At 39.7% G+C, this 12887-nt stretch overlaps 1 protein-coding gene across 3 annotated transcripts in view; it reads left to right on the top strand.

The window, feature by feature from the left end:
• LRP2 (LDL receptor related protein 2) overlaps nucleotides 1-12887 on the top strand; it is a 176263-nt gene that overhangs the window by 98138 nt on the left and 65238 nt on the right. For all 3 annotated transcript variants that reach the window (XM_086370871.1, XM_086370868.1, XM_086370878.1), the window contains exons 31-34: nucleotides 1126-1248; nucleotides 5847-6013; nucleotides 6736-6879; nucleotides 10560-10669. In XM_086370871.1, coding sequence (XP_086226997.1) covers nucleotides 1126-1248; nucleotides 5847-6013; nucleotides 6736-6879; nucleotides 10560-10669 — 544 coding nt within the window. The remainder of the gene's footprint in view (nucleotides 1-1125; nucleotides 1249-5846; nucleotides 6014-6735; nucleotides 6880-10559; nucleotides 10670-12887) is intronic.

Genomic DNA, 12887 nt, shown 5'->3' with positions numbered 1-12887 from the left:
CACGGTTTATGAGTTTAGTTCTGGTTCCCTTTGTTACAATAACGGCCTCATATTTACAGTATTCCCAGTCTCCTGCATTGGCAGTTGGGTTCTTTACCACTAGCACCACCTTGAAAGCCTGTTTGGCTTTACTAGTTTTTGAGTGAATGAATGGATTACTGCATCTAACAAAGTGTATGTAATGAGAATATATAAGATCTAGAGAATATCCTATCAGCACAGGATACACACCAAGTCTCTTTACTTCAAGGAGTAGAAACACAACAGAAAGATGTCACCAATAAAAAAAAGAAAGATTATTACCTAACCAGAACTTTCACAACAGTAGATAAGGTCACATAGAGAACACAACCTGGTTTCATTTAATGTAAAAAGATCTTTTTGGGGTCAGCCAAGGAGACACATCTTATGTAGCATCAAATTTCTACTTCTAAGCTCTGGATTACTCAGGGGCTGTTTGTTCATACTCCATTTATAGACTGGATTGGTCTGTGACCTTGAGTAAGTCATTCTTCCCACTTATGCCTCTTATGAACCTTATGTTGAAAGATGATGTTAGGGAAGGGTGAAGTAGTTAAGGGCAAAAATCGAACTAGCCAAGGTAACTAAAATATTTGTGTGTCCAAATATCAGAGACTTCTGGGATTACAATTTTTTAATCAAGATGTAATTGATAAATGACATTGCATTTGTTTTAGGTGTGCAACATAATGATTGGATATTTATATATATTGTGAAACGATCAATGTGAGATTAGTGAACATCCATCACCACATATTTTTCTGTGATTAGAACTTTTAGGATCAACTCTTTAGTCTTCATGCTGTACATTACATCCACAAGACTTCTTTATGTTGTAACTGGAAGTTTCCACCTTTTGACCACCTTCACACTTTTTGCTACCTTGCGTTCCCTGTGTCTGGCAAGCACCAATCTGTTTTTTATTTTTTGATTTAGATTTCATATGAAAGTGATATCATTATACCCTTCAGGTCTGTCTATGTTGTTGCAAATGGAGTATTTTCTTCTTTTTTGGTGGCTGATTAATATTTGATTATATGCATTCTGTTCACTTTAATGTGGGCAGTTTTCCATTCACCCTGTTTTCTTCTCTTTGTATTACAGCCTCAAATCCGTGCAGCTATACCCGATGCAGCCATCTGTGCCTGCTTTCCTCAAAGAGCCTTTACTCCTGTGCTTGTCCTTCTGGGTGGACTCTTGCTCGTGATTCTGTGACTTGCGTGAGAGGTAGAGTATGTCCTTTAAGTACGCTCTGAAGGTGGAACTTGCCATCGAACTCTAAAGCACTTGGTGATGGCGCGTGTGTGCGATGTTTCCTCTGATCAGCAGATATCTGTGGGGTGTGTGCCGTATGGGGTGAGTTAATTGAGCACCATAAACAAAAACTGATTTACAATCAACCATATACAGAAACTCCATTACAAATGAGTTGTAATTGAAATATAGTTTCTATATATGGAGCCAATATTATGTGTGCCTGTGGTTCAGCATTTTTTAACCTCACATTTTTTCTTACCTGGTTATAGGCAGGCAAGCTGTGATAATGGGAAGTTCCAAATTCTGCATTTAGAAATAAAAATTATGTATATTTGTGGATAGTTTCATTTTTAGGTTACTTATCTCATTTTAAAAAATATTTATTTTTATTTATTTGTTTGGCTGTACTGGGTCTAGTTGTGGCACGTGGGATTTTTTAGTTGTGAACTCTGCAGCATGTGAACTCATAGTTGCACGGCATGTGGGATCTAGTTTCCTGACCTGGGATCAGACCTGGACTCCTGCATTGAGCATGTGGAGTCTTAACCTTGGACCACAAGGAAAGTGCCTCCTATTTCATTTTTTATTCTCATAACCAGTAGTAAATAAAGAGTGTTACAGTATGGGTGTTCTGACTCCAGTTTCAGTCCCTTTATTATTTACTATTTTATAGTGCTCTAAAAATGAAGCTTTTCTTTGTATGAAATACTTTGAGTGATTATTTCAGCAATTTATTCTTCATCTCATCCTAGATATCTTACTGGGTTGATTGAAGAGTATGTGAATATTATACTAAGTACTTTAGGGATCAAGAAAGGAAGGATAAGATAGAGTCAATCCACAAAGGGGATTTCTAAGAAATCATTTGCCTTTGCTTAAAAATCTAAAGAGGTAGTATAAGCAAGTTTCTTTCATTACTCAGTGAAAAGGAGTAAACATTTTCATCCTGATAAAAATGGCTGTGGACAAGTTAAAAGTAAATGTTTAATGGTGAAAAATTCCTAAATTAAGAGAAAAGTAGTCTTAATTCTAGAGGAAAATTTAGTTTTCAAAAGGAAAATATATTCCTGAATCCAGGAAATTTATGGCATTTACAGGTTATACAGATGCAGGGTTACTGAACATTGAATTCCATCAGCATGTAATATTTTGCAGTGATACTTTTGTGATGAAAGATTTTAATTATTGGTAATGCTTACAAAGGGATTGGCATTTGCAGTGTTTCTTCAGAGATTTATTATGAACCTAATCCTTGTTGACATTGTTTAATTTAGTGTGTCCTCAGAGTCTTTCAGCAGAAGATTAAACGGGGCTATAGACATTCTTTGTACAAAACATTCTTTCACCACACAAAGATTGTTGAACTGTGCGTTGGGGATTGGTGTCATCTACGTTTCTATCTGATAGTGATTGATAAGTGTCAACCCTAAAAAAATACCTTTTTTTATTTCACAAATAATTCCACTAGTGGTTTCCCATGGACTGATTTTTACTGAGGTGGAACTTTTTCAACATTTTCCAACAGGCTTCTGAGCATCGGTTGGGTTACTGAGTCCTAATATATGTGAACTAAAAAAAAAAAAAATTGCTTTTTTTCAACAAGAAGCTTAGAAGACAACATTCATAGATGAAAACAGTTTATTTAAATATTTGATCACCTTTAAAATTTTGTCTGTACAGTGTCTAGCATATCTTTGAAAGTTCTTGTATAAGATTAGGTGAAAAAGCACAGATTGTTTAATATTGGCTATGTATTCATAAAAGCATGCATTAAAAAAATCTGGAGGACAGGATACACAAATGTCAATAGTGCTTACTGTTGGGAAGGGAGATTAGGGAGTATTTCTATTTTTTCCTAATTTTATGTTATAAAATTTTAATGGGAGAGCTTTCTCTGTATGAAATAGTTTTTTTCTTGTTTATCAAATATGTTCTTCAAGTGCCAAAAAGCCCCCCAAACTCAAACCATCTTCCCAGCACCCCCTAATATTAAGAGCTGCACATCCAAAATAGGGTTGTATAAGGTCTGACTCTGGGAGGAGCTATGCTTGGGAGTCATAAATGCCACCTCTTAATGACAACATAAATTTTTCATTCATGACTGTTGTCTTTTCACTTCTTTGCTCTGCTAACACTAATCTTAATTCTTAATAAGATAATGACATGAAAAATAAAAATGAAGAAATTTTCATTTCTCCTGATCTCCTTTCCAGCCAACCCTAGATGCTGCTGTGCCTACTCTTTCATGGCCATGGTCCATATTCTTTGTCTGGCCCCCCAGATTCTCAGTTCCTTGAGGATAAACCTGATCCCTTCGTATATGCCCATGGCACACAGTGTCACTCAGTGAATGTTGAATGGATGACAAACCTTTCAATATCATTTTTTATTTTCCATTCATGTATTTTTCACATGTTTATGCCTTTACTGATGTGTAGAGTTATAAAATTAGTCCTTTTTTCTTTGCCACAGAGCACTTTTCATGCACCTTCCTATGCCACCTGCTGTTTTGGTGGTCACTTCTGCCAGTGCAGCGTTAAATGATACCCCACCTCTAATCTATGGCCCGCAAATGTTCATTGGTTGTAAACCCTCTCAAACGCAGTGAACAGACGGAGGTCCTGAGACCTATCCCTAGGGAGGAGAATTGGCTGAAGGAGTAGCGCTGGAGGAAAAGCTTATTAGAGGAGGAGTCCGGGAGGCCCATGTTTGATGGATAAGAGATGAAGATTTTTCAGCCTTAAACAGTGCTTTAGTTAACAATTCTTCCAATTAAGCAAAAGAAAAATTACCCTAAAAAAGAGCAGAATCAGATTTTGAGTAAGTAAAAATTCCCCTGTGAAATTGAGAAATATTTCTTATTTCTCTGAACCAATGAGCATTTATAATATATAATTAATTAATCATTAAATATGATCTCAGAATAATTTCAGGGTACATTTGAAACTCATAATTTTTAATTTCTGTATTTAAATCAAATGAATTCAGGAGTGATTTGATATTCAATAAATAGTACCCAGCATGTACTTTTTGCAGAATAGTGATTAAGAACATAGGTTTTAGAGTCCAAGTGACCTTGGTTATTTTGCAACAACAACAAAAGGCTTTAAGGAGAGAAATTCAATGAACAAGTATTTGTTTGCTGCATATTGTGTAGCATGTATTCTCAATAAATGGGGATGGCTATTTTGATTTATTGCAGTTGTTCAGAAAAGAGGAAAAGCAGCTGAGCGAGGCAAGGTTTGGGAGTTAATCTCATTGCATTGTTTCCTGCAAGAGTTGCATAGCTGTGGGAGGCTCCTTGGCCTCAGTTGCTTTTGAAAACAGCATTGCTGGTTGCTGTGAAAGACTACATGCTATACATTGTAGTACTTTTCAAGAAGAGTTGCAAATTTCAAATCTGTACTAGGTAATCAATTGAGTCAATTCATTTCTCAGTAATGGAAATGCCAGGAACAAGGAAAAGCTAATCGAATGTAAAAGAAAGTAAAGAAAAAATTGTCAAAATAATCCTGCTGAAGATGCAAAGTTTCCGGAATAATCAAAATAATGCAAACACCATTTTTAGCCCATGAAGATTATGCAATAATTAATCATTTTATACTTTGTCTGAATAGGTGATATATCTTACATGTCTTAATAACACAAACTCACATTTCAAAGTTTTCCTTTTCTCGCAGAGGAATGATAATAAAACCCTACTCATGAACTTTATTAGTTTTTTCATAATGCGCCTATAGTCTGGAGAAGATGATCTCTGAAAAAGGACCTCATTATCTATTAAAGAGCCTACATAAAGTGATAGTTTAAATAAGATATTATGAAGATGTTTAAATTGCAATATATAGATACTTTTGAGAACTTCAGAAGACACTCTACATATTTACTTATCTGTCCATCCATTTATTCATGTATGGGGTCATTCAGTTAGCAAATATTTATTAGACAACTATTCCAAGCTCTGGGGACATAATAGTGAGTAAATTGGACGGGGTCACTGCCCTTTGGGAGTTAGAATCTAATGCAGAAGATAGACATTAGTCAAATAACAGTTGGTGCAATTATAAATTAGATTTACTTAGTAATTAGACCCTTTCATAAACACTAGGCAACACTTTGTGGTGTTATTTTCTAAAAATACTTAAAACTAATGAACTGCCATTCACCACGAAGAGACTACAAATTTTCTTTTGCCCCAAAATGTGAAAATCCAATTCTCCCTTGCCTGAGTCATTCTGCATCTAGAAATGGGAGAACTTCTTGTCTGTGACTATCCAAACATGGATTAGCAGTGTGAGTAAGGAATTAATGAAGTGTAAGGTAAATGCTGATCTACCTTGGGTGATTCCAGAAGTCTCGTATGTGAAATTGGTGGTCTGGTGACCCAACAACCCACTGAAACCCAATGGAAAACCCTGAATTTTCTGGTGAAATATCTATCATGCATTATAATTATTGCCATGTTCCTTCAGTGGCATTTTATCCTATCAGATGGTAATAATCCTTTGCCTTCTGTTAGTCTAAATATCTGGGATATAATTTTGAGTGATATTCTGTTATTTTCACAGATGATCAAGCATTCCTAATAGTTGTAAGAAACAGTATAATTTTTGGAATTTCCCTTAATCCTGACGTGAAGACCTTTGATGGGATGGTGCCCATATCAGGGATACGCAATGGTTATGATGTTGCAGTTGATTATTCAGAGCAGTTCATCTATTGGCTTGAAAATCCAGTAAGTTTCGAATAACATTCCAAGTATGTAGCTTGTTCTTGAAGAGCCTACCTTCACGGAGGCCTTCTTACATTTTTGCTTGCGGGGGTCGGGGTGGGAATGACCCAAACAGAAATTAGTTCAACGCTAAGCCTTTTTTAATTCAGTGAGGGATGTCAATGGGAAGTTGGCCTGGAGCAAAGACCCAATAATAAACACGTTTAAGCCCTTCGGTGCATTTATTCATTCATCGAGTATTAAGTGACTACTACTTTCCTGCAGTGAACTGGCTGCTTCCAACTGCAGAGTACATGCCAAGAGGAAGCAGTAACCAAGTTTGCTCTTGAGCTTTAATCTAGTGGAAGATATTAGACTAACATAAGAATGATCTTCAGTTAAGACCAAAGGCAATAATTCCCTAAGGGAATTTCAGGAAAACATCTGATGTGGCTGCTGTGGCCTTCACTCAGAATCTTTGTCTTTAGGAGAAAAGAGAACATTCCTCCAACTTCCTTCCCACTGGGACTCTTTCTTTACCTATTAGGGAAGAAACCTGTGAGAATGGGGAAGGGGCAGGGAGAACATGAATGATTCAGTGCTGCTGGCGTTGGTGTTTTACCCAGTGAGCCCACCCAGTGGCCCTGGCATTTTGCATTTCTTCCATGCATGAAGTATCTTAAAGCAACTGCAGTGAAGAAGCTGTGGCCTTGAAACAGCTCACCACTCCTTGTCTTTCTCCCTAGGGTGAAATTCACAGAGTGAAGACAGACGGAACCAACAGGACAGTGTTTGCTCCTCTGTCAAGTTTGGGGGCTTCTGCGAGCCTGGCCTTAGACTGGCTATCAAGAAACCTTTATTTTACTGATCACGTGACTCGATCAATTAAGGTACTAATTCCATAAAACTGTTGATACAAACACTGGTTTCTGATTCATGTAAAATTTCAGGAAATGCTGTCATATGGAGGAAGGAAAAAGGGATATTAGTATTAGTTCTCTGAAAACAAGGAGAAACCTAAAAATTGAAACTTTCTACTGTGCTATTTTGTCTCCACCTGAGTATCAATGGCAGCCTGTTAATAATTTAATAAATAAGAATTTATTAAAATATATACAAAGATAAATAAAAATTATGTAATGAATTCAGTGTAAAGGGAAGCTTATAGTAGGCAAGGCCCATTTCCATCATCTTTCCCCATCAAGTATCCAATGCTATTTCAGTTCTAAACCAAATTTTTAGATTGCCATTGTTCTAAGATGGAAATCTATGACTCTAACAGTGAAACAGAAAGTAGAAACTTGATTCTGATTCCTTTGATGCTTTCCTTTGTGAGATTAGTGTTCTTTTCACTCTTAATTCCCAGAAGAAACTCTATAGGGGCACAGGTATGAAATCACATGAAGTAACTCAGAGGTAACTTGACTAGTGTTGGTTTACTCCAGTCTGGGATAAGGTTAAGACATGGGAGGGATTATTAATTCAGAGTGAGAATGAGAAGTCCTAACGCAAAGGGGCAGTCTTGGGAATGTGGCCGTAGGGTGACAGTCCACTGCTCTGGATGAAGCATCAGTTAGTACGTCGGTTCTCTTTGGGACATTCAGAAAGATTGATGCTAACGATGAGGAAGGTGCACAGTAGCCTTCCTCAGGAGCCTCCACGGTAGCCATCCAAACCCTACAACATTGCTGAGGGCCAACAAGTGCAGTAAACGGTCACGGGGACAGGGATAGTCACAGTATGTACTCAGTATCCTAATCTCAAGCCAAGTAGAATCAGCAGCTCCTAACATGAAGGGAAACTTGGAGGCTCATCTGGTTCATGCTCTTCATTTGGTAAGACTGTGAAGCCCACCGAAGTCAGCTTCACTACCCTGATTCCAGGAGGTGGGGTGGGAAGGGGTGGGTGGTCTAACTTTGCCTTGTTATAAACCACAAGTGCAGCAGTCCATCCTGCTTCAACCCCCTTGTTCAGTGACAGAAGGTATTTTGCACAACTTTAACTAAACATATCACCGGCCCAAGACAAGGCAATATTTACTGCCAAGACCTTTAGTACCAAACTCATCCTCTAGAGGCCACTCAGTACAAAACTGTCTTCTTTCCAAATGGCAATTGATCGGCTCCTGTTTTGTAAAGGGGGTCTTCTCTTGTGGACTGATAGTCTTTCAAGAGCAGGGCGCTTGTCTCCTTCATCGGGGTTAGATAGCACCAGTTGAAGAACTGAGTGTGTGCGTGTGTGTGTGTGCATGTGCGTGTGTGTGTATTGGTGAGGCTACTTTAACCATGGAAACTTAAATTGTGCCCCCAGTGAAGCAAGGTCCAGAGGAAAGAAAGCTTGCTCTGGAGTCCTGGCTTCGAGTCTGGCTTGTTTGCTCAATTGCACATTCATTCAGCAAACACTAGTAAACGCTTTCCATGGATCAGTGCCATGCTGTGTGTGTGTTCAGTCGCTCAGTCATGTCTGATTAAAGATCCCGTACAGTCCCAGGACTGTAGCCTGCCAGGCTCTTCTGTCCATGGAATGTCAAGCATACAGGAGGGGGTTGCCATTTCCTTCTCCAGAGTATCTTCCTGACCCAGGGATTGAACCCTAATCTCCTGCATTGCTGGCAGATTTAGGAGTAACTCATGTTGAATTCCAGCTTTTCCACTAGGGGTAGCTGTGTGCTCATTCACTGAAAGCAATTTTGTAATTGAAACGTGAAACATACAGAAAGGCTGTCTGCCACAGAGCTCCAGCTATTCCAAAAAAACAAGGAGACTTTCTTTTGAACCGAAGACATCCTTAGGAAAAGGAGAGAAATTGTAGCAGAAAGAGGCAAATTGAAAAACTTATTTTAATCCAAATAGGAGAAAAAGCTGCTACACAGGAGAGAGAAAAATAGAAAGAGTGAGGGAGAGAAGGATGTGTGTGTTTGTGTGTGTGTGTGTGAAAGAGTGCTGTTGCTGCTGCTGCTGCTAAGTCGCTTCAGTCGTGTCCGACTCCGTGTGACCCCATAGATGGCAGCCCACCAGGCTCCCCCGTCCCTGGGATTCTCCAGGCAAGAACACTGGAGTGGGTTGCCATTTCCTTCTCCAATGCATGAAAGTGAAAAGTGAAAGTGAAGTCGCTCAGTCGTGTCCGACACTTTGCAACCCCATGGACTGCAGCCTACCAGGCTCCTCCATCCATGGGATTTTCCAGGCAAGAGTACTGGAGTGGGGTGCCACTGCCTTCTCCATGTGAAAGAGTGAGGGAGGGAGAAAGATGTATATAGATAGAAAGGCAAAGATAGAAACAAGCATAAATAATCAGTTTGTATTGAAATACGATTTTATAGAAAAGGCTTTGTGCAAATCAAGAGGCGTTTTCTTACTTCTTACGAGTGTTTCTCACCTCAGACTGTCTCAAGTGCATACTAAAATGGCCTTGTTTCTATAAGAAACTGCTTCTGGTCCAGTAACGCGTATCTCTCAGTGGTGTTTCACAGTGGTATAACCCTGTAGTTATAACAGTTCAAGCAAGATTGCTTAAAAACATAACAATAGGAAACCCACAAATCCTCTCTAGGCCTCTTCTGTATTACCTTATGTGGGCATGATAGTGGCATCCATCTCATGAAGTCACTGTGAGGATTAAATCCGATAGTGCTTAATTTAATGCCTGCTGTATAGTGGGTTCCCATAAACAGGTCGATAAAACACACTGACTGTAGTCGTGCCGGGGTGCTGGGCAAAGCACTTTGCATGAATTGTCCCATGTTGCTGGGACCTCTATGCAGAAGGGACCATTATCTTCACACTTGACTAACACAGTTCAGAGAGGTGAACTTACTTGCTTCAGGTGCTGTAGTCAGTCATGTAGGATCTGGCAGGGCCGGCATGGGCACACAGGCCGTTAACGTGGCACAGAACTCACTCAAGTGAATTAGATGGTTTGCTCAACTGTGTTTGCAGTGATGGACCACTGGGTGCTCCGGTCCAGTCATCGGGGCACAGGAGACCTGTGGGGTTCCCTTTGGATGGTTCTCATCTTTTTCTGTGGAGAAGGCAATGGCACCCCACTCTAGTACTCTTGCCTGGAGAGTCCCATGGACGGAGGAGCCTGGTGGGCTGCAGTCCATGAGGTCGCTAAGAGTCGGACACGACTGAGAGACTTCACTTTTAGTTTTCACTTTTCATGCATTGGAGAAGGAAATGGCAACCCACTCCAGTGTTCTTGCCTGGAGAATCCCAGGGACGGCGGAGCCAGGTGGGCTGCCATCTATGGGGTCGCACAGAGTCGGACATGACTGAAGCGACTTAGCAGCAGCAGCATCTTTTTCTGAAGGCATTTTGTAGTTTCACTCAGGCAGTGATCCATGTAAATAGCTTCTCCTGGATTTTTAGATAAATTGCAAATAGAAATTTGAGAGGTGATGTCATTTTCTTACTTCCATTTTCTATTGAGCTGATTTTTCTTATAGCTCTGAGATGCAATTAGGGATTATCTACCATGCAAACTCTCTCATTCACCCCAATCATAGTTTGAATTTGTTGCATGTTTCAGTTTTCCTTCACCTTAGCTTTCTTACTTTCCTCTTACACAGGTTATGACACTTCGAGGAGATGTCAGTTACAGGAAAACCCTGATTGCCAATGATGGGACGAGTCTTGGAGTTGGTTTGCCAGTTGGCATAACTATCGATCCTATTAATGGGTGAGTGTTCATTCAGAAATAGCATATGCCTTCTATACAGCACCACTTTGGTTTGTATTATGATCTGATAAAATAGAAGATTTCAAACATAGGATCTCTTCTGATTTCATATGCCAGCATTTGAAAAATATAGATCTCAGGGCTTCTCTGGTAGCTCAGTGGTAAAGAATCCGTCTGCCGGTGTGGGAGATGTGGGTTTGATCCCTGATCTGGGAGGATCCCACATGCCACAGAGCAGCTACACCTGTGTGCCACAACAATAGAGCCTGTGCTCTAGAGCCAGGGAGCTGCAACTACAGAAGCCTGCATGCCCTAGAGCCTGTACTCTGCAACAAGAGAAACCACTGCAATGAGAAGCCTGTATACCACGACTTGAGAGTAGCCCCTGCTCACCCCAACTAGAGTAAAGCTCTCATGCAGCAAAGCCCCAGCACGGCCAAGAAAAAAGAAAGAAATTATATAAAAAAGAAGGAGAAGGAAACGGCAGTCCACTCCAGTATTCTTGCCTGGGGGATCCCATGGACAGAGGAACCTGGCTGGCTACAGGTCATGGGGTTGCAAGAGTCGGATACGACTTGGTGACTAAACCACCACCACCATATAAAAAAGAAAATATAGATCTCAGTATGAAAGAAATAGCTGTTAAGTTATATGTGATATGTATTTTTCAAATTAATAACCCTGAATTTCAAACAGGCAAGAATTTCAGGCATTTTAAAATAGAGTGAACAATGATATATTTTGACTTTGAATGAGTGTGGAAAGCTTGAAATAAACCTTGAAGGGTGAGAAGACCACCAGTAGATGGAGGATGGCTTACAGCTGAGAAGTGGTTCTTGAGGCCAAAGAGCAGTGGAGGCCCAGAAGCATGGTGGTACTTAGCATGGTTGTGTATAGGGCTGGAACCAGAGACTTCGAGTAAGGGACAGTTGACTAGTTGGGAGAGATACAGCAGCTAAAGCCACTTAGGGATGAATCAGGGAGGGGCCTTAATGTCATGCTAAGGAGTTGTACTGTATTTTTTTTTTTTTTTTTGAGAAATAAGGAGCCAGCAGGAAATTTGGAGGAAAGGAATGATAGAACCTAATCTGTATTTTAGAAAGATTAATCAGGATTGGAGTGGCAAGAGTCAGGGGAAAAAGAAAACGTTTAGCTAGTGATGAGAATTCTTAGCTAAGGTTAAGTAGCTTAAATTTTTAGTGAACTCAGAATCTGTAAGAGTTTTGTGACTTTGTCCAGAAAACTTTTGGCAACCTGGAATGGGAGAGGAGAGAGGATAATGACAGGAACTTACGGTGAGCAGTTAGCAAGTTAAGGAGATCATGAGAATAAATAAGAGTACTGTTAAAACAGTTAAAATGGTATGAGGTCCAGGCATAGAGGGCCTGAAGGTTTGAGAGCTCAGACAAATTTTAAGGGCAGAGGATAGGTTCAATGGAAGAAGTAAAATAGGAGAAAGGAAGAGACGGAAGAGTTTGGTTGAATTTCAGAGTTTGAGAACTTAGAGGTAAAGAAGTTTAGAATTGAAGAGTAGGTTCATGGGAAGGGTATATTGGATTGATGGTGAAAGAAAGATGCCAGTAAAGATGATTGGAATTAAGGCTTTGCGGAATCGTAGAAGAGTTTGAGAAGGCTGTCTGGTGAAGCAGGAGGTGAGTTTGAAAGGAATGAAAACTTTGACTCATGTCTAGAAGTTAAGTCCTCAATGGAAATGGAAAGCAACCTTCACATATTTTAATGAAATTGGTAATTCTGTGTGCTGATTAGGATTCATGTGTATACACTGCATTTTCCATCATGAAAATTGGAATAGCTTATCTTGTGGTAATTGATTCGGAAAAGAAATAAAGAAGGCTGAGAAGTGATCAGGGAGGTACTTGAATACTTTTGCATTAGCTCTTTCTTTTCTGGTGTGCTTAGCAGTATGTGAGTCTGGAATTGACTGTTGATACAGGCTTTTTAGTCCATGAACGTCCTGTGTGACCAAGCTAAAGGACTGTCCACCAGTGGAAAATGGTATCCTGTGTCAGATTTCATTTTAAGTGGCCTCTCTCCCAGTAATAACTGGGAAGTATACAGACATTAGAAAACACTAGTTATGGACTCCTCCACGCTGTATGTAACAGGATATTGACATTTCAGACTTCCCCCATTGAATGGTGCATATCCTGAGGACAAAAAATTTGTTTTTCATTTAAATACATAGTGAAAATGTTTC

This window comes from Bos grunniens, chromosome 2 (assembly GCF_055505025.1).
Source record: "Bos grunniens cultivar Pamir isolate PY7600 chromosome 2, Bosgru_T2T1.0, whole genome shotgun sequence".
NCBI lineage: Eukaryota > Metazoa > Chordata > Mammalia > Artiodactyla > Bovidae > Bos > Bos grunniens.
The sequence above is the reverse complement of the archived record's forward strand: the minus strand, read 5'-3'. Positions and strand labels throughout refer to the sequence as shown.